This window comes from Clupea harengus, chromosome 11 (assembly GCF_900700415.2).
Source record: "Clupea harengus chromosome 11, Ch_v2.0.2, whole genome shotgun sequence".
Taxonomy (NCBI): Eukaryota; Metazoa; Chordata; class Actinopteri; order Clupeiformes; family Clupeidae; genus Clupea; species Clupea harengus.
Genome location: NC_045162.1, coordinates 11,145,322 through 11,166,365, shown reverse-complemented (window position 1 = coordinate 11,166,365; position 21,044 = coordinate 11,145,322). Strand labels below are relative to the sequence as shown.

At 43.2% G+C, this 21,044-nt stretch overlaps 2 protein-coding genes across 2 annotated transcripts in view; both read right to left on the bottom strand.

Moving 5' to 3' along the window:
* Positions 1-1,897: 1,897 nt before the first annotated feature.
* Positions 1,898-12,341, bottom strand: LOC105913006 (complement C1r subcomponent-like). The gene is made up of 13 exons (XM_012842020.2): positions 12,181-12,341; positions 11,671-11,899; positions 9,341-9,524; positions 7,501-7,638; positions 7,200-7,402; positions 6,847-6,994; positions 5,917-6,035; positions 5,260-5,338; positions 4,429-4,566; positions 3,902-3,976; positions 3,048-3,238; positions 2,504-2,724; positions 1,898-2,419 (listed from the first exon to the last, which is right to left on the bottom strand). The coding sequence occupies exons 1-13, from the start codon at positions 12,204-12,206 to the stop codon at positions 2,056-2,058; spliced, it is 2,115 nt and encodes a 704-aa protein (XP_012697474.1). The 5' UTR covers positions 12,207-12,341; the 3' UTR covers positions 1,898-2,055.
* A 2,975-nt stretch (positions 12,342-15,316) lies between these two features.
* LOC105901607 (complement C1s subcomponent) overlaps positions 15,317-21,044 on the bottom strand; it is a 7,088-nt gene continuing 1,360 nt past the window's right edge. Inside the window, exons 3-11 of the mRNA XM_012829090.2 lie at positions 20,235-20,415; positions 19,770-19,892; positions 19,398-19,591; positions 18,846-18,993; positions 18,136-18,251; positions 17,905-17,992; positions 17,309-17,431; positions 16,943-17,017; positions 15,317-16,764 (exon numbers count right to left, since the gene is read on the bottom strand). Coding sequence (XP_012684544.2) covers positions 15,986-16,764; positions 16,943-17,017; positions 17,309-17,431; positions 17,905-17,992; positions 18,136-18,251; positions 18,846-18,993; positions 19,398-19,591; positions 19,770-19,892; positions 20,235-20,415 — 1,827 coding nt within the window. The 3' untranslated portion in view covers positions 15,317-15,985. The remainder of the gene's footprint in view (positions 16,765-16,942; positions 17,018-17,308; positions 17,432-17,904; positions 17,993-18,135; positions 18,252-18,845; positions 18,994-19,397; positions 19,592-19,769; positions 19,893-20,234; positions 20,416-21,044) is intronic.

Below are 21,044 nucleotides of genomic sequence, written 5' to 3'. Positions count from 1 at the left end.
TAAAAACAGCCCTTACAGTGAGTGAGTCCATGCTGCAGTCCTCTGAAGGCTCAATGTCCAGGTGTGTGAAGGTGAGCTGGATTCTGTAGCCGGTGGGAGCAGTCAGATCTCTCTCCTCGTACACACCAGCTGGGTAGGGCTGAGGGTACAGAGGAGATTTCACCTCCCCATACAGGACTGCAGGAGGAGACACACACACACACACACACACACACACACTCACACACACTCACACACACGCTCACGCTCACGCACACGTCTGTTAGCTAAAACAACTCCAGTGTTTGTACACATCCCTGGCTATGTAAATAGGGCACAAACATCAGGAGCACAGAAGGGTGTATTTTAATATGAATAACTTTATGACAGAATTGTGGACTACATCAACCTAAAAACAATTAATTTAAGGAAAAAAATGAAATTAAAGATATTATAATGATATATATATTAAAAAAAAATCCACAAAATACTGTATAATTAGCTCGAGAGCCAAGGATATAACGGAGAAGAAACAGCAGAGGACTCAATGGGATGCCGCCAATCCAGAGACATTCTAAAATCAGGTCACTGTGGTGTGTCCCATATCTGTCCTTTCAGGAGTTGGAGGTGGAATCACCTCTCTGCACAGCAGATTGAGCTAAACAGACTGGCCAGCGCAATCAATGACAAGAGTCTAAAATTCACCTCAAAACTCGGCCTTGTTTGATTGGGAACAGAGCCAGAGCTCTGCTCATTCAACCAACAACACTCTGGACCTGACCTGCTCTGGACTGCTTCAGAACGGCCTCAGACTGAGGTTCTGTCTGGACCCAAATAAAACCAGAACAGAGATATCGTCTCCTAAAGTAGAATGTTGGTCAGTCATGTGAGCAAATATATTTGTCTTATTATGATGAAGTTATTTATCTTTAATCTTTTACTGATGACTTGGGGAAACCCTTTCGGCTGACATTTACAGCCAAACAAATAGAGAGTTTCAAGCCAAAACATTTCAAATAGAACGTTTGCTACAAAACCAAAATAAATGTAACCACACCAGTGACCTGTCAGTGTTTTTGATTCATTATTTATTTGACTATAAAGATCTGTGCCTAGAAAAGACTAGGTGCTTATCACCAGCTACAAACTCTCCTTTACAGTTTGGTGTAATGCTGTTCCACCCTGGACAGACCTTACACCACACTGATTCTGTCACTGTCACGCACATTCGGTCACTGTCTACGGAGAAATGAGGAATTACAAAAGCAAACCCACATCCTCTACAGTGGTCATGTATTCTCTCCAGCACCAGACGGCACCTTTAAAGTGGCATTATGTAGGAATTGTACTTCAGGGTTAGGGTTATGATTAGCAGTTTTACTTTAAAATAACAGCTTAAAAAAAATTGGGGCGCTACAATGACGTTTAATATGGAGAATCGCCTCCGTGCCATTGCCATACTAGGGTCCGTAGGCATATTGCTGCGTTATGTAGGTTTGCCTGAAGCCGCCCGGTTACTACTGTCTGCTGAACTAGTAAGTAGCTTATTTGCCGTCTTGCTTTGTCTTGTGTTGCACTTGCTTGATGTTTGACTGTGTTAGGAAAGTTGTTGACTCACTAGTTTGTCTTAGTGTCAAAGTAAGCAAATTTCAAGAGGTTTCGCTAGGTTTAGCCGCTTGCATCTCGTTAGCGATTAGCAATTCCTACATAATGCCACTTAAGCATACTATAAAGGCGCTCATTAGGAGCTAATTTCATTGGACGTTGTACATTGGGGTCAGAAAAAGCTTCATGACGGAGGCAAGCTATAGAGGATGTCTGGAAATACTGACAACCACTTATCTCAGTCCCAGATCCGTTTTCAAATGTAAATGATTTCAGATTCATCACTGATATTAAGCAATAAGTACACATTAGCTCAGAGATTTTCTGGGAATTTATTGAGAAAGAATGAGACAACTGTGTGGCTGTGAACTTTTAATCACTGAAATTAAATGTGAACGGTTTTGTGAGTTCTCACATGGAGCCTTTCTTTGGCAGCTTTACCCATTTCACATTATTTAGAATCCACTCCCGCTAATTAGTTTTTTCCTCCATGGTCTTGGTGATCCAGTCCAAGAATTGGGTAACTCTGGTATACACTCCGTAAACGCCTTCCTCTCCACAGTTGATTCCCCAGCTGACGATCCCTGCGGCCCAGTAGCGGTCATCGTCCTTCAAAACATAAGCCCCCCCACTGTCACCCTGACATGTGTCTTTGCTGCCCTCAGGGAACCCAGCACAGAACATGTTGTCAGTGAAGATGGAGATGTCACCTCCAGTGGGTCTTTTCTCGTCAATAGAGATGCGGCACTGTCCTTGATCCACTAGGGGGAGCTTCACATACCTGAGCTTATTTGCAATCATGCTCTCCTCTGTAATACCAAAACCTGATACAGTCCTAAAAGGGCAACCAAAATGTTAGCTAGCATATATCATAAGCTATAACATGTCTATAAACATACACATATTTAGCTTCTCTTACCCAAGTTTGTTTGTTGGGTATTGAGCATTAGCTGGGGGTAGACACAGTGGCATGACAGATGCACCAAATGTGATTGGCCGCATGAGCTTGATAAGGGCAATGTCATGATCAAAGTTACTTTTCTCAGGTCGGTTATCGTATTGGGGGTGAATATGTATAGATGCCACTTCGAGAGGAGGTGACTTTATCAGCTGTTCAACATCATTGTGCCCAACATACAGCTGCCAAAGAAATTGGGATTAATCAACTGAAGACAGAAATTCAACTGGTTTAAGGTACTATAGGAATAGGACTTTTGCAAACAAAATAGTTGACAAAAAAGCTTTCTATTTTATAATCCTTCAGACTTTAATGATTATGCTGTATCTCACATCCCTATTATTACTGTTCCTGTGTAATTGTATACTAAACAGATTTTCATAGATGAGAAAAAACAACTTCAACGATTATAAACCCATGCAGTTTTGTCAGCACCAAAATTGACTTTAGGTTCAGGAACCTGCAGTTAACCCCAGCTGTCCCAACAGAAACACCTGCAGACTACCTTTATCGCGTCCTTTGAAGCAGATGCCAGGTTGTGAGCTGCAGTCATAATCCACTTGGGTGCGATGACAGCTGCTCCTCCGCGGCCAGGTACGAGCAGCAGCACCTGCCACGGGAACGCCCCTGCTCCGGCGACTTCCCCCCCTAGCACCTTCTGACGACCTTCATTAGACTTCTCTAAACGGCCACACACTGGACAGATGGACGGGCACACAAGTGAATAAAAAGGTGAATTTGGGGCAGTTACGTGAGGGAATTTCATTCCGGTTGCTAGTCCCTGGTGTTGATATAGGGCATAATATTCCGTTACTCTGACTAATGGGCAATCGGAATGAAATAGCCTCATGTAACCACCTCAAACAGGATGAACTACCTCAATCAAAATTAAATTAATTTGGAATCAAAGGCCTGGGATGTGATGGGACAATTGATACTTTCCCTGTCTTTTCAGAAACTTTAAGAACATCAACTGAAGTGGCAAACATCAGCTAACAGGCCTGATCTTTTAATGAGACTTACTTTGTAACTCTGTAAGTTTTTAACTAACTTTACTACCTAATTTAGAAGAGGAGACACCCTTGGTGTTGCCTTTCTCAGTTAACTACAGTTTAACTACAGTTAACTACAGTTTAAGCTCATTCATTCATGCAGGCGTTCATTCATTCATTCATTCATTTAACAATGCTTTGGAGTAAACGTGGATGACTGCATGCAATATATCTGTTTAAGTCAGAAAGTATTTGTCACTTTCCCAAATAAACAGGGGTCCCTAATGAAGTAGAGATCATGCCCGTTCATGTGCTATGGAGAATGAAAGCAACACGTATATTTACACAACAGCATCAATAGACTGACCTGGAACACACACAGGAATGACATCATTGCTGGTCTGCTTCCACTTGCGATCCGCCTCACAGGTGAACTGCACCACTGCCAATGAGGATGAAACACAGAGAGAACATGAGAGAGAGAGAGAGCGAGAGAGAGAGAGAGAGAGAGAGAGAGAGAGAGAGAGCGTCCTATACGTTTTGCCTTGTATGGGAGAAAAGTATTTAATTAATATCTCATCATAATTTATTTCAATTTTATTTGTAATGTTTTACAGTTTTGCTTGGTAGAATAAAACCTGCACTGACTAAAAGTGCTGTATAGTCATTTGCATACATTCTTGTTTTATCATTCGTATGTAATAGTTTTATTTTAGGGAAGTTACCTTTATAGACTGTCAGTCATTGTATAATTTCATTTCAGACATGCATTGAAATCTGCAAGAGTATTGGGCACAGTTGGGCACAGTCGTGAAACATGCCCTGGCTGTACGTTGGCCCAGGGGCATAACGGTGCAATGTGTGGTTGTGAAACCGAGCTTGTGTGGTCCATACTTGCGTGGTTCTTGTCAAATGAGTAGTAGGGCTCGTTGCAGGTGTACTGGACGACGGAGCGGTACTTGTTGTTCTTTGTGTCAGAGACGAACTTAAAGTTTCCGTTCAGCACAGCCTCAGGGTTTCCACAGTCAACGACTGCAGGAGAGAAGGAAACATCATGAACAGCCACCTCACCTCACACCCATCTCTGAGGCACAGGCAAGGACGTTGCATCAAACAAGGTTAGATGTGCACACACAGAGTGAAGTACACTTGCTCTCCTTGACCTGTTTTTCAGAACATATGATATTTAGCGAGCATTTCCATTACATTCTAATAGCTATCAGTGGTTTTAAGGGGGAAACACGTGGTCTCTGCAGTTTAGCTTGTGTACTTGGGGATACATCTAAACCAGTCAGGACAAAGAAGCTTCCAACCATAGATAGACTCAACCACGGACCACTGTTGACCCGCTAGGGGCAGAGCTGGCGGCCCGCTGGCCTTTTGCTCATCAGGTTTCGGGCGGTCCACTTTGAAGCTACAAACAAACAGCCCACCACTTTGCCACTCACACAAAACATTTTTTTTCCTTTACTCGTTTTGACTTCTACTGTCTTTTGCATGCACCCTTTGGCTTTGGGTTTTGCCTCCTTGCATGCCTCCCATGTCCGAGGGTGCAGTTTCGAGTCCAGGGTGGAACTGCGCTTCACACAACCCAGGCTTCATATGATTAAGAGATTAGAGAGGCAAGCAGAGCTCGTGAATTGAAGTGAATTGGGTGAGTTTTAAAGGGTAAACGATCGTGAGAATAGACATTTTGTGTTAGCATTGTGTGAATCCAAGCCTTACTGTGGCACTCAGGGAGAGACTTGTGCCAATTCCCGTCACTCTGGCACATGGACCCGAACGCCTCGATCTCCTTCCCGCCCTGCGCAGAGGAGAGAGAGAGAGAGATAGAGAGGGCGTGGCGAGCAGTGAGCGGTGAGCGGTGAACAGTGAGATGAGAAAGTTACAACACTCATTTAGCTTTGATAAGAATGCTTCATCTCTCAGCAGCTGTCAACACAGTGAGAGCAGTGAGAGCAGGCCGCCCTTTGCACCAGCACCAGCACCACGTCACATATTGTTGAAACGGACCCAGGCACCAGCAACACGCACAGGCACTGATGCGGCCTTAGGCCACAGAACGGTGCTGGTCTCAGTAGTGAAACGAAGAGACAGGCAGATGCACGTCAGAGAGGAGAATAAAACAGGGAATAATATATATATATATATCTACTGTATATATATATATATAGATACATAAGGAGCAAAGAGAAGAAGAGGAGAGAAGGATAGAGATGGAGAGAGGTTTGATTTGGTGATAATTATCGTGGTGAGAGCACACCTTCTCCAGATCAAACCTCTCATCCCATAATTTCAAATGGTCTCTGGGGGGAAACTTCTAGCATGACCTGACACCTAGTGCATCAGTATGGCAGTGAGATGCGGTTTGGCATATCACACCTTCATCAGCATGTAGCCTTTATCACAGCGCACGTGGATGTAGTCTTTGTAGAGGTACTCAGGCAGGGAGGGGGTGACACGGCCGTTGACGATGCCTTTGGGAATCTCGCATTTCACCCCTGAGAGAAACAAAAGCAGAACAAGAACTGACCAACTAACCAGTTGTAAGTAAAGCTCACAAAGTAAGCACTCAGTTTGCTCATCCCATGATGCCCCATACTATGAAGTACTAAGTAGAACTTTATCTGAACAGAGTCCAGTTGAGTCTAGAGTCCAGCCCTGACCTGGTGGGTCCACTGCATGCTCTCAGGGTTTGATATTTGTATTAAGTGCCCCGACAACTCTGACTCACACACCCATATGTGTTGGCCTGACACAAGTATTTGCCCACCAAAGGATAAGTAGTTGTATTTGCTATGGTTTGTTCTTTGCACCTTTTCTTACAGATGAATGTGACTTATGTGACTCAGACACGCAGACATCATATTTTAGAGAGGAGAATGAGACTGGGGGGGCTCAGTTTCTTTACGTCCTTTATTGTGTTTGTCCAAGTCATGCTGCCTCTTTCTGCCATCCTCACCCCGTCTGTCTTTATTTTCTGTTCCTTACTCTCCCCCCCAGCCATGTCCTCTCTTTCTCTCCCCCAGCCATGCCCTCTCTTTCTCTCTTAATGTCATTCATTCCTTCTCTCATTGTCAGTCCATTCCTACTCAGTGTCAGCCTACATCATTCTCTCCCTCAATCTCCCCTACCCCCTCTCAACCACTCCCTCTCCCTCTCTCTCTCTCCTCAACTCTATTTAACTTTCTTTCGCTTCCCCTCCCCACTCCACCTCTCTGTCCCTCTCTCACTCTCCCCTCTCCCCTCACACCCACCACCTCTCTCTCCCCCTCTCTCATCACCCACTCCACCTCTCTGTCCCTCTCTCACTCTGGGTGGTGTAGTGGAGTCTCCATCCACGGCTCAGCCCAGCCCAGTCTGTGTGGTACTCCAGCAGGACCCAGTGAGAGTTGGTGTGGAGGAGTCTGGGACTCTCGTTTCCGCACAGCTTCCTAGGTTCCTGGCCTGGTATGGTCACCTGCAGGGGGTAAAGATACAGTATGGCATGAATCACTGACACACACACAAACACACACTCACTCACACACACATATACACGCACACTCACTCACACACACACACACAACACACACACACACACCAGTCCCAGACTCATACAAACACACACACACACACACACACACACACACACACACACACACACACACACAAAGCCACATCACCTGCAGCCAGTGGAAGAGGCAGGAGGGCTGTGGGTTCTTGATGTGCTCGATGTGGAAGTCCTGTGTGAAGTTGAGTGTGATGAAGAAGCCGGGCTCCACTGAGATGTTGTAGAGGCAGTGCAGGCCGTGGGGCGACGGTTCAGGGTAGCCTGGGCTGCTCAGGGTCCCCTGCAGCTCCTTGAACTCCCCACCCGGGCAACTCGCTGGCAATAAATTATAATAATAATTATGACAATAACAACAATAATAAAAAAAAGTATGGCCCTGGTCCGGCACAAAATTGAAATTTTCAAACACTCACGTGTGCACGTGCGCTGGTCGCCGCGGAGGTCGTAGCCATGGTTACAGGAGCAGAAGTAGGAGCCCAGGCTGTTGAGGCAGATCTGGGAGCAAGGCGGGGTCTTGCCTGGCTCTGTACCCACGGCACACTCGTCCACATCTGACGGCACATGGCACAAGGCACACAGACTGGTGGTTACACAGGCTGGAGCGAACACTGGCTAAGATCCGTGGATCCCAATCAGATTCTTGCTGAGTTATGCTAGATTTATAGTCATCCGTTTGGACGGAGACGGACACATAGCCACGCCTTGGCAACACCCTTCCCCGTGGTGGAATGCCCATCCGAGCCCTTCGGAGAGCTGGACGGACACCGACGAGCACCTCTCGATTTTTGTAACTTTTTCGGATACGAACGAATAGCGACGGATACCCCCTTGGCTGTGATTGGTCCGCTAACGAAATCATTTCGGAACGACATCATTTCCGGAATCTCACATTTCCTGTTTCATTCCCTATCTGTTCCTATTCTGTTATAGAGTGTGGATCAGCCGAATATTTCTGTCCGAGCCCGGCCTGCGTCCGACAGAGTAGTGCCTGAACCAGACAGCCATTCAAAAATATTGTCGGAATCCAACCAGACATAGTCAATGTCTCAACTGTTCATACTAATGACACATTTATGTATGTTTTTTATGAATAGCCTGTAGACCGTCTCACAAGCTTCTTCTTGTTGATTATGAACAAACATAACAGAAGAGGTCTGAAGATATTTCTGAAACACTTATAAGGACGCTCAAATGACCGCGAATTCACAGGAGAGAATAGCCTACTATCCCATTCTCACAGGAGACATCACAGCAATCGGAGCATATTTGTCAAACGCGATAGAAGATACTGCTCTGAAATATTCCCATTCCTTACTGAATATTCTGTTTAGATCAAAGGTTTGTTTTTCGACACCGTAATATTTCAGATGATGGAACAGTTGAAATGAATGCTCATATACAAAAGCTAACATTAACGTGAAGTGGCGTTAACTTGCAGCCAACACCATTGTATTACAAACAATAACACACACACATAATGAGAAAGTAGGCCTACACCTGGCGATTATCTCGCCTTTTATCTTCCATTCTTGAATAATGTAACTTATAGACACGTCGTTTTAAAGCGCTGTGGCCGTCCTGAAAAGATGTGTCAATAAACGAATTTAATCCATAGAATCCACGTTGACTTCACTACTTATCAAGATATTGTAACAAATCACGGAAGTGTGGAATATTTGTTATGGCTTTTAATTAAACACTACACACAATACAATGTCAAAATGGCACGGGCTTTATGCCCTGCTACAAGTTATCATGAACAGACTGTGCTACCGTCACACACCTGTATAAACTCCATCCCATCACAGAACAACGACATGCAATTAGAACAGTAAGGAACATTGTTAAAGAACATCGTTGGGCACTAGTGCATCACATAGAGAAAAGTATGTGCCGCCGCACGGCATTATGGGGCTATTAGCTGCTATACTTTCTGGTCACAGCGCAGAGGGGCACACCAGAACTCCAAAATATGAAGACGGATAGTGGTACTTTTGCCTCTACCAGGAAGAGTTGATAAGTGTCAGATCACTAGGGCTTTATTCATTTAACCATATATCCATATTAATTTAAGATAATAATAACAACCTCCATTACTGTACATAATGTATAACATCCAGTTTATAATACAGTTATACTTAAACATAAATGTTTGACCATCTATATTGTAAAAGCCTTGTAATGACAGCAGTTACATGTTTATAAGCACTAACTGGACTAGTGTGATGGTGGAATGGTGAAAGTTGAACTCACCCACTGCCTGGTAGAATACAGAGAAGCCAAGGTGCTTGTGGAGCCCCGGATTCGTCTCATCTGCCTGGAAGATCAAGCGGAGGCTGTTGCCAGGCGCCATGATAGGCTGGTTGCCAGGGTGATTTCCATCAGCAGAGTTGGCTTGACCACAGAACTTCCACAACATTTTCTCATCATGGATGACCTGAAAAGAGAAACACAGCACTAAAACAAAGGTGGGACTTTGTAGAACGCATATGCAGTTCTCGCACTCTTGTCAGAGGCATGGAGTCTGGCTTTGTCCAGTTGGCTGTGTCAGGGGGCTTTTCATTTTTCTCCTTTTCTCATATACATTGATCTGTTTATGTCATAATGGATTTGTTTCTTTTTCAGGCTTTCTGTTCTCAAGTGTTCCAAAGATAGGATATAAAGTAGGATATAAAGTACACTCAAAAAAATAAGTTGTTCAAATTACTTAATATTGTTATGTCAATGATTTCCACATAACTGAGTTGTGTTCAAACTAATTTAATACTATTATTACAGAGGAAATAACTAACTTATGTAAAACCAACAAGACTGTATTAAGTAATTACAATATTATTTGGTCAAGTTAGCCTTAATTGATCAGGCAGTGTTCATCTAACTAAACAGACCTTCATTACACTGACCTAACTCACTTATGTAATTCTAACTCAACTGGATTTACTAACACCAACTGAACAACTCCTTGTATTTCCAACTTAACTGACTTGAATAAAGATTACTTAAATGGTTTTCATTGGTATAAAGCCTAGTTATGTCAACAATCGCCGTGAATTTGACTTCTGCATTTCCCCATCCCGGATTGTCCTTCCTCCAGGACCCCAGGGCAGCTTTTAAGCACCCGGGGACCAAGTGAAGTGAACCGTCCATCTTGGTTAGGGATTGATAGGAGAGTGTGCTGTTGGGGTTCTTGTGGACACTGGGAGAACATGCAAACTCCACACAGATACCTAGAGATACCTAGCCCACCTGAACACTGAAGGTCTGGGGAGGACTTGCCCCCCTAACCAACAGTGGCCCATGCGGGAATCGAACCCATGACCTTCTTGCTGTGAGGCGGCAGTGCAGGGACCTGAGCCACCATGCCATACCTTGGTTCTGTAATATTATTTATTACCAATGGAAAACGACAACCATGTGATATCAACGTGATATCATTCAACACATACCAAACTCTGGGTGTGGTAAAGAAAGCATTATTAGTTTTATATAAAATTATTATTTATTAGTAATTGAGCTTTTACATGTATCTTCAAGGACTGTCAGGCAAATCATCTACATTTAGTTATCAAATATTGAAATGTATTATATGGCAACGACAGTACGAACATTCTGATTGGCTAATGCCACCCGCGTATTGCCCTATTCACCGATTATTCCGGATCCTTATTGCTCTCTGACGACAAGATCGCTATTTTAATGTATGTCTGTCAGGTAGCATTTTGTTAATTGGCTAGCTCGTTAGCTAGCTAACATGTACTCATATATGCTTGATTTTCGCAAGACAAATACAGTAGGACCAGTAATATCACTCTTAAACCATGCACTAATGTTTCAACATCACAGAATATATATATATACAGATTGTGCCATTCACTCAACAGTGTTATGTTGAATTAACTTAGCTGGCTTCTTTTGCTTTAACAAGTTTTCATTTTAAGTTAGACTTACTAAAGTGGACTAGATTTAGAGGTGATTGTGCATTTTAAGTTAGACTTAAGTTAGACTTACTAAAGTGGACTAGATTTTAGAGGTGATTGATCATTTTAAGTTAGACTTACTAAAGTGGACTACATTTTAGAGGTGATTGTGCCATTCACTCAACAGTGTTATGTTGAATTAACTTAGCTGGCTTCATTTGCTTTCAACAAGTTTTCATTTTAAGTTAGACTTACTAAAGTGGACTAGATTTTAAAACCAAACACAGAAATGTTAATTAAATTGAATATAAGTACATTTATTTGATTCAGCAACTCACAGAGTTCACTTTTTTGAGTGTAGGTTGTTAATGCTGGTTCATTTCTTTGTCAGTTCCTCAGTGTGTATTGGTTTGCTATGTGCCTTTGATGATAATGATGGATAATAAATAAATAAATACATACATACATACATACATACATACATACATACATACATACATACATACATACATACATACATACATACATACATACATACATACATACATACATACATACACACTAACAAACAAACCCAAACAGACCTTCGAACATTGAACAATACATCTCTTATAGCTAACCCATTCAGCAAATGCTTCAGTGATCTCCTCAGACTCAGGTACTGACCATTAGTGAGTCATAATAGCAGTCTTCTGAAGGCTCAATGTCCAGGTGTGTGAAGGTGAGCTGGATCCTGTACCCAGTGGGAACAGTCAGATCTCTCTCCTCGTACACACCAGCTGGGTAGGGCTGAGGGTACAGAGGAGATTTCACCTCCCCATACAGGACTGCTGGAGGAGGAGGAGAAACCCATTCACACACACTCACGCTCACACACACACTCACACACAAAAGGCTGGAACAATGATAAAGACATGACTAAAAAGCAAAGGAGAATGTGTTCGTTGTTTTTTGTGTGTGGAGAAGGTATGTATGACTATAGAGGTAGTTCAGCAACTCACAGTCTTATCACATGCAATACAAATGAGATCATTTTATAATCACATGCACCTTTTCAACTTTTCAAGAGTTCTGGAATAAAGAACATTTTGAGAGGTTCACAGAATATGCAAACACTTTCTGGGGAGAACAAATCACAATAGTGGAAATCACATATTTCAGTAAATTCAGACTCACCGGACAATTGAATATTTCCACTTCATGCTCAGTGTCACCAGGGGTTGCTATGCCGACTTTCTTTTTCTCACGAAACACTAAACCGTCAACAATACACTCTGTATTCACTGTGGTGTTTTCACATGCGTCGGTTGGTAAAAATGGTGATTGATCTTGAACCAGCAGAGTCTAAAAGTCACATCAGTAAATGAGCTCTGTTTGATTTGGCTGGGGGAAGGAGAGAGAGTTTTGGAGGACAGGCAAAGCGAGGGAGAAAGAGTGATAGAGGCAGGAACATGGCGTGGCTGGAGGTGGACAGACACCTCTATTCCCGTACATGTTTCAGGGTTGTTTGCTCATAGGGACAAATTCCACGGCCTGTTTTCTCTCCCCTTTTCCTCACATTGCATTTGATTCATTGGTGGACCAGCCTCTGTCACTCCAGTGCTTAAGCCCAGGTCCCTGGACCGACCCACCGCTCCACTCCAGTCATTTCAACTACGCCATTAACTTTACATATCTGGCTGTTATCAGAGAATTTCCAGTATTATTATTACCGTTATTAGTTTCCTTTCAGTTGTTTTTCAGCTGTTTTGTCTGAGTTGATGTAATTTAGACATTGCTTATTTCTTACTTGCCTGCTGCACTTGTTCCTACAGCGATGTTTGAGGTGGCTGTTATGTTCTATGTATCATCGTGGCACACCATTCACATTAATCACGCATTCACTTATTTCACTTTCAGGTTTTCTTTTTCCAAAGTTGGAGTTTGCCACTACTGTTGGAGCAACTGTGAACTGAACAGGTTCTTCCTCAATTCCTAGACGTTATTGTCAAAAGTATCAGTTACATAGAAAATTGTACATTTCTGACAAATTGAACAAATGGTGACCTGTCTACTTCCGGTACTTGGCCAGATAAGGCCATAAGGACTTTGGTGTTGGTGGTGGGGTTTTTTTGTACCAAAAGATTGATAGAGACAGTCTGAGAATGATCAGTCAAGAAACTTCATTCTTGCAATTATGCGCATCAAGGGAGAGAGGAAGGCTTTACTCAAAATATTCACCTATGTCTCTGATTAGACATTGAAACAGTCCAGTTTAAGTATCCTACACAGCATAAGGGGTGTCATCCCATAGCCCCGACCTTACATGAGTATGTATCAGTCTGCTGCCACCTCTGAGATGGGAAACTTCACACTGATGGTTCACAGGGGAAGTTGTGGATTAAGGAGATCAAATGGGGTTTGCGTGGGGTGTGGAGTACTGACACCTGACCTCTGATACCCCTTTTCCACCAAAGCCGGGCCGGTGCTGGTTCCAGGCTGGTGCTTATGCGGTTCGGTGCTGGTTCTTATCTAAGAACCAGCCCGATTTTCCACCGACCGAGAGCCAGAGTAGGGCTAGCTACGTCTTAAAATCACATCATACGCCTCCATTGTCCTAGCTGAACATTTTGGTTGAGTACTGACATCTGACCTCTGACCTCTGAGTAAACTTGAGGTAGGGCGTGAAGTCAATGACAGTGGGAGTGTTGTCATCCAGAAACTAAACGAGATCATTCATTGGAGTGGGTGAAAGAGAGAGAGAGAGAGACAGAAAGAAAAAGAGAGAAAGTCTACGCTTCCTAATGAATGTGGTTATTTGGTTTCACGCTGAATCTGTATGCTAACCTGAAGTCGATTGCACATAGTCCAATGAGCGTTCCTGTCAGAACAGTGGCTTCCTCCCTCAGCAAGATGGCACTATCCTCATAAAAACGGCTACATTTGATCCAAGAGATCCAGCTGTGAGCAAAGAGGCCCGTATTCATGGGGGTGGAGGTATAAGGAATACAAAGACACTTTGATATGCCCTGAGAAGAGAGGTGATGAAAAAGACCCATGGCCTCACACACCTTGAAGCCATTCCATATGGTAGGACATTCAACCAGAAACCCTTACATGTTAACCCTAAGTCCAATTAAAATAAATACATTCTGTTAGTCGTAGGTTACAGAACTCATTTGGTCCAATACATTCTGTTAGTCGCAGGTTACAGAACTTATTCGGTCCTCGAAAGCAAAGGCTGCAAGAACCTTTGCCCACATTAAGCCACGCGAAACGCTTGAACTCATTGACCTTTTATTGTTTTTTTATTGAAACTGCCCATGTGTAAGCTGCAAGAAACAACACTGGACATTCATTGGTGTCATTCAACCACTAAGAAGATACATAAAAATGTGTTTATGAATAAATGACCTCTGAGATGGGAAACTTCACACTGATGGTTCACAGGGGAAGTTGTGGATTAAAGAGATCAAATGGGGTGTGCGTGGGGTGTGGAGTACTGACCTCTGACCTCTGAGTAAACTTGAAGTAGGGCGTGAATTCAATGACAGCGGGAGTGTTGTCATCCAGAAACTAAACGAGATAATTCATTGGAGTGGGTGAAAGAGAGAGAGAGAGAGACAGAAAGAAAAGGAGAGAAAGTCTACCTAGAAGAGAGAAAAAGAGAGAAAGTCTACTCTTCCTAATGAATGTGGTTATTTGGTTTCACGCTGAATCTGTGTGCTAACCTGAAGTCCATTGCACATAGTCCAATGAGCGTTCCTGTCAGAGCAGTGGCTTCCTCCCTCAGCAAGATGGCACTATCCTCATAAAAACGGCTACATTTGATCCAAGAGATCCAGCTGTGAGCAAAGAGGCCCGTATTCATGGGGGTGGAGGTATAAGGAATACAAAGACACTTTGATATGCCCTGAGAGGAGAGATGATGAAAAAGACCCATGGCCTCAAACACCTTGAGGCCATTCCATATGGTAGGACATTCAACCAGAAACCCTTACATGTTAACCTAAGTCCAATTAAAAGCAATAAATACAAATGAATATAAGATTCATTAGATTTATTGACAATTGTCAATCATTATGAACTCCGTCATGGTGCATTATACATTCCACACCTACATTATGGTCAACTATAAACAATGTCTAACCCCACAGAACACAGGAAAAGTACAAAAAGAACTCATTCGGTCCAATACATTCTGTTAGTCGCAGGTTACAGAACTCATTCGGTCCAATACATTCTGTTAGTCGCAGGTTACAGAACTCATTCTGTCCACGAAAGCAAAGGCTGCAAGAACCTTTGCCCACATTAAGCCACGTGAAACGCTTGCACTCATTGACCTTTTATTGTTTTTTTTATTGAAACTGCCCATGTGTAAGCTGCAAGAAACAACACTGGACATTCATTGGTGTCATTCGACCACTAAGAAGATACATAAAAATGTGTTTATGAATAAATGACAACAAATGTTTATTCTGTGCCTTGGTGCAGTCATAAGGAAGCAATGCAGTTTAATTCAGTTTAATTCAGACTTCACAGAGGTACAGTGGTTTAAGGAGCCAAGTATAACAGACCTTATTTCTTCTATATAACATACAGTATATGTCTATGACTAAATACAGTATGATGCCTCCAGAGTCTTTCTACAGTAAACCCCATCCTCTGTTGCTATGGCGTCCCTAATCCCCATTCTCTGTTGCTATGGTGTCCCTAATCCCCGTCCTCTTTTGCTATGGCGTCCCTAAACCCCATCTTCTTTCCCTAAACCCCATCCTCTGTTGCTATGGTGTCCCTAATCCCCGTCCTCTTTTGCTATGGCGTCCCTAAACCCCATCTTCTTTCCCTTAAACCCCATCCTCTGTTGCTATGGCGTCCCTAATCCCCATCCTCTGTTGCTATGGTGTCCCTAATCCCCGTCTTCTTTCTCTATGGCGTCCCTAATCCCCGTCTTCTTTCTCTATGGTGTCCCTAATCCCCATCCTCTTTCTCTATGGCGTCCCTAATCCCCATCCTCTTTCGCTATGGTGTCCCTGATCCAGTCCAAATACTTCTGCACCTTGGTGTAGTATCCTTTATTGTCCCCCTGGCGACAGTCAGAACCCCAGGACACAATACCTTTCAGCCTGTAGGGATCCTCTGCCTTCCCCATACCAACCATGGGCACAAACAGAGGACCTCCACTGTCAAACCTACAGCTGTCTCTGCCTTCCCATCCTGCACAGAACATGTTCTCAGTGAAAATGAGCCGCTCTCCTTTTTCATTATCAGGTGTTTCGTTGCATTTTTCTTTCTTATATTCTTCTATGTTTGCATATCGTAACTTTCCAGACATGTCTTTGTTCTCAGTCATTCCATATCCTGACACGGTGCCCATTTTCAACTCAAGGGCAGCACCCTTCTCTGGCAAACAGATTGGGAGGAGGTTTGCATTAAGTTTGACCCTAGAGGACATTTTGAGCAAAGCAATGTCATTATCAAAGCTTGTCCGATGGTCATCACCTGTGCCTTTGTTTCTTTCATACTGAGGGTGGATTATGATCTTGTCAGTCTCCATTTCAACTGGATTTATGTTACCCACCACCATACCTCCATACAACATCAGTTTATTAACATTATCCACCACATGAGCTGCAGTTATAGCCCAGCGGTCACTGATCAGGGAGGCTCCTGCTCTGTTTGGACGTTTGATGAGGAGCTGCCAAGGTATCTGTCCTAGTTTGGCCTCCATTCCACCCAGGATCCTGCCACTGCTGATCTGACTGTGTGTTTGTCCACAAACTGCAAATACAGTGAGTGAGGAGGGAGTGAGAGAAGGTTGCAGTTGGGCAGAGGGCCACAAAGACATACATGGTAGTCCTGTTTTATTATTTCTTTCTTTCTTCCATTTTTTCTTTTTCTTTTTATTCTGAATTATTTTCATTATTATTTTCCAAACAGAAAAAAAAAATCATTTTACCAGGAAGACATCTTGGTATTTTTGTCTGACCAGTCCTGGATTTCCAGAGTCCATCTGCCTTACATGTAAACACCTCTGAAGAAGGAGAGAGAAGGAGAGTGTCAGAGAGGGATAGACAGGGAGATAGGTAGACAGGAGGAGAGGGACAGACAGACAGACAGACAGATAGACAAAACACCTGAGACTACCTTTATTTCATTTCTGTAGGTCAGGATAAGGTACTTTTTTTTCTAGAAGTCTACAACTAATGTTATGTATTAACATATACATAAACACACACACACACCTATGTATGGATATATGTAATTGAAATTAATTGAACAAACAAACACACATGCAGACATCCATATCATTTTGTCAGCCCACCATCACTATCTAGTTTGTAATAATTGGAGTCACAGGTGAATTGGATTTCACTCCCGTAGAGTGTCGACAGCGGCTCCTGTATCTTGAGTGGGTAGAGGAGAGTTGGCTCTTCACACCTCACCTCTGTCATGGTCAAAGGGAGAAAAGAAGTGAGGGCAAATAAAAAACATGAGAAAGAAAACATGGCGGTCTTCTGACGACAGCCGACTATGTGCTGGAGCTAAGGCTGATTGTGGGCCAATTGCATTGTGGGTGTTGGGGAGCATCATTTCCCTCTAGGATATGAGCTTGACGTACAAAGCTGTACATCATAAAAACTTCAGAATGTCACATATGTGAAGCGAGTTGACAAAATGCATCCTACTGTTTTGTGCAATGCTACACACACTTACACTTTATGTACACTACTTGTTTTTTAATATAATCTGTATATAATGATTACATTGTCTGTGTATTGTCTGTGTGTATAATATGTTTTTTATGTGTGAGACCCACCAACAACCCAAGCCAAATTCATTGTATGTGTCCCAATGTACATATGTGTATACTTATTATATTAAAAACTTTAGAGTTGGTGCTTTCAGGACACTGCTTACTCTCACACGTGTAGAGGGGCTCCCACAATCCATTCAGCTGGCATCTGCTCTCAAACGTCATGTTGGTTTTAATGCCAGGGCCTACAACCTGAAAGAGAGGCAGAGAGAGAGTGAAAGACATTTAACACGAGAGGACACTGTTTCACTTTTGTAGAGAGAGGGTATTTCTCTCAGAGTCTGTATATGTTTTAAAGTGGACGAATTATTTTTTTTTTGCATGTTTTAACACACCTCGTCTACGACGGTCCCTGTGTCACAGGTCACGGTGACGGTGTCCCCCATCCAGTACTGCTGTCGTTTGGGTTCGAGAGTGGAGTCTGTCGTCAGCTCCTTGGGGCAAGTCATCCCTGCGCTCACAGACAGAGGTTTAACTCACCTCAGTCATGCAACAGACTTAGTCTCAGACGAGTCCAACACACAGGAGCTTCTAAGGTCGATGTGCACTGTAAGCGCCTTAAGACAATTTTATTGTTTTGGCGCTATATAAAACAAATTGAATTGAATTGAATTGAATTGTGTGAAATTTGACATTACCTCTCATTTCGTGACAATTCAAACCTTGGCAATACACTGAACATGACCCATCCATACGTGGACAATCACTTTTTCATTCACATTTCATTTCACATTTTCACATTGACATTCACTAATGTTCAGTGTTTTTCTATCTCTGACCCCAGGGTACTGCTTTAGCTGAGCATAACCTGTGTGTTGTGTTTACAAGATCTGACCCCAGGCATGAAAGCCATAAAAGATGAAACAGGCAACACACACACACACACACACACACACACACACACACACACACACACACACACACATACTATATAAGGTTGTGATTCTGCATTCTGCATGTAAGTTTAGTTTTTTGTTTAGTTTTTTTTCCAGTGAAGGCTTTAAGAGTCTATCAGAAGATAGATGTCTAGCGGTTTCTCACTCACTGTCGGTCTTGTATGCGACAGTGAAGCCCATGTTGATTCCGGCATTATCCGAGTCAAACAGAATCTGGACCTGGCTGCTCCCTGTGTGGATGGGGCTGGGGGGAACGCGGCCACAGTATGGCCCGAGAGTCTGAGACGGGGTTTTAATCTGTGGTGGTAAAACATGGAGAGCCATTAGTCATGAAGCTCTGTGTACTTGTCTGACAAAAGCTCTAATTGTGAATTACAAATGACTTAAATCTGCTCTGCAATGATGTGGTGTTCAGTCACTGAAACACTATTACTGTCAGTACAGTAACTAATTCATGTAGGCTATTCCTTGTCTTCTTTTGAACAATGCAGTAATGACTCATGACAAATTTAAACGTATATGAATAGTATATGAAATACTATTCTTCAATTATGGGTAGATACTGTGGACGTAACATTATTTCATGCTATATTCAATTATCTTGAGTTAATCTGTGCCTTATCTGTGTATTAATGAACACCAGTGTGATCAGGTGGGCTGACATGACTTCCAGGTCTGAAGGGGGCGCCGGCGAGCCTCACCTTCACTGCATCAGCACATTCTCCACTTGGTTTGGCCTCCACATCAAACTCTTCAGTGAACTCGAGCACCAGCTGCAGGCCCTCCTCCACAGACAGACTGTAAGAGCAGTGGGCATCCTCAGCATAGGGACCCGGGCTGCCAGGAGGGGTCACCTGACCTCGCCGAGACCCTGAGAGATCCTCGGTGCAGTGTACTGTGAGAGAGAGAGAGAGGGAGTGAGAGAGAGAGAGAGAGATGGATGGATGGACAAGAGGAGGAAAGACAGAGACAGTGAGATAAAGGATGGAGAGAAGAAGAGATGTGCAAGAGAGAGACGTGTATGTGTGTGTGTGTGTGTGTGTGTGTGTGTGTGTGTGTGTGTGCTGTCTTACCACTGCAGGTGTGCTTGTCTGCATCGAGAACGTAGCCAGGCGGGCATGTGCACATGTAGCCTCCAATGAAGTTCAAGCAGAAGTGTGAGCACTCAATGTTCGGATCGTCACACTCGTCATAATCTGATGACCAGAGAAGGAGTCAAAGGTCATACACACAAACACACACACACACACACACACACACACACACACACACACACACACACACACACACACACTCACTCTAACACTATCACACACACAGAAACAAACACACATTCAAGCCAAGCCACCAGAACAACACTATGAAATAACAGTCTCATTTTGTGAATGTCTTTGCCGTGCTGTTCCTTTCCTAGGCCTGTCTGTATTGATCTTGTCTTGTATTGATCTATTTGACGTAATATTGATTATATTAGCGATGATATCAAAGTGTTTTCGTCTGCATTCTCCCATTCTTTTGCTGCACATTCTGCCCCTCACCCTGTATGGTGTAAAAACCCCTGAAGCCGGTGTGTCTCTCAGTGTTGGAATAGTCTGCACTGAAGGACAAGTTTAGACAGCCACCAGAGGAGGACAGAAGAGACGGATTGACGGAGGACCGCAGCTCCTCCAGGGACATTCTCCCACACAGGGTGGAAATGAGGCTTCCGTCAGCATAGACCTTTAACAGAGGGAGAACAAGCTTAAAGTCAACGACCTCCATCTACCACATACTCAAACAGCTCACAACAAATAAACAACATCGATATGATTGATAGAAATAGTCTGGGTCCTAGGTTAAGAAAGAGAGAGAGAGAGAGAGAGAGAGAGGAGAGAGAGAGAGAGAGAGAGAGAGAGAGAGAGAGATGAAACCAGATTCCCTTTTTCCCAATTCCCTTTTGATCCACATCATTCGCAGGTGTGGACAGTCAGATAAGTTGCTTTTTTATTTGCCAAAACAAAGCCAGCTGAGGGTACATGGAATGGTGTGGAACAATGGACTGTGGGTGTGTGTGTTTGTGTATGTGTTGTGTACACATTTGTACAAATTGTACCGTTCGATATAAATCAATCAAACATACCAAGCATAGCCTCAGAATTGAACCCAAATGTAGGGATGCAAACACCTCTGTTTAAAATCTGTTTGATTTAAAATTGCTCACTAACGTGATCCGTATAAATTTGTGAGGAAATATGTTGCGGTAATTTAGCAATGCTTTTGAAATGGAACAGCTGTAATACACTTGTTGGCCACTGGTGGAAACTCTGACGCTGTTCCGAGTTTGCTATTGTAAAGAATGAAAAGCTAGA

Excerpts from the sequence above, each read along its gene's own strand:
- LOC105913006 (XM_012842020.2), bottom strand. The coding sequence starts at position 12,206 with ATGAAGTGGAAATATTCAATTGTCCG. Across the intron at positions 6,995-7,199 it reads GCCTCTTCCACTGGCTGCAG|GTGACCATACCAGGCCAGGA; the intron begins GTGATGTGGCTT and ends TACCCCCTGCAG. Across the intron at positions 3,977-4,428 it reads ATTTGACAAGAACCACGCAA|TGGTGCAGTTCACCTGTGAG; the intron begins GTATGGACCACA and ends CCTCATTGGCAG.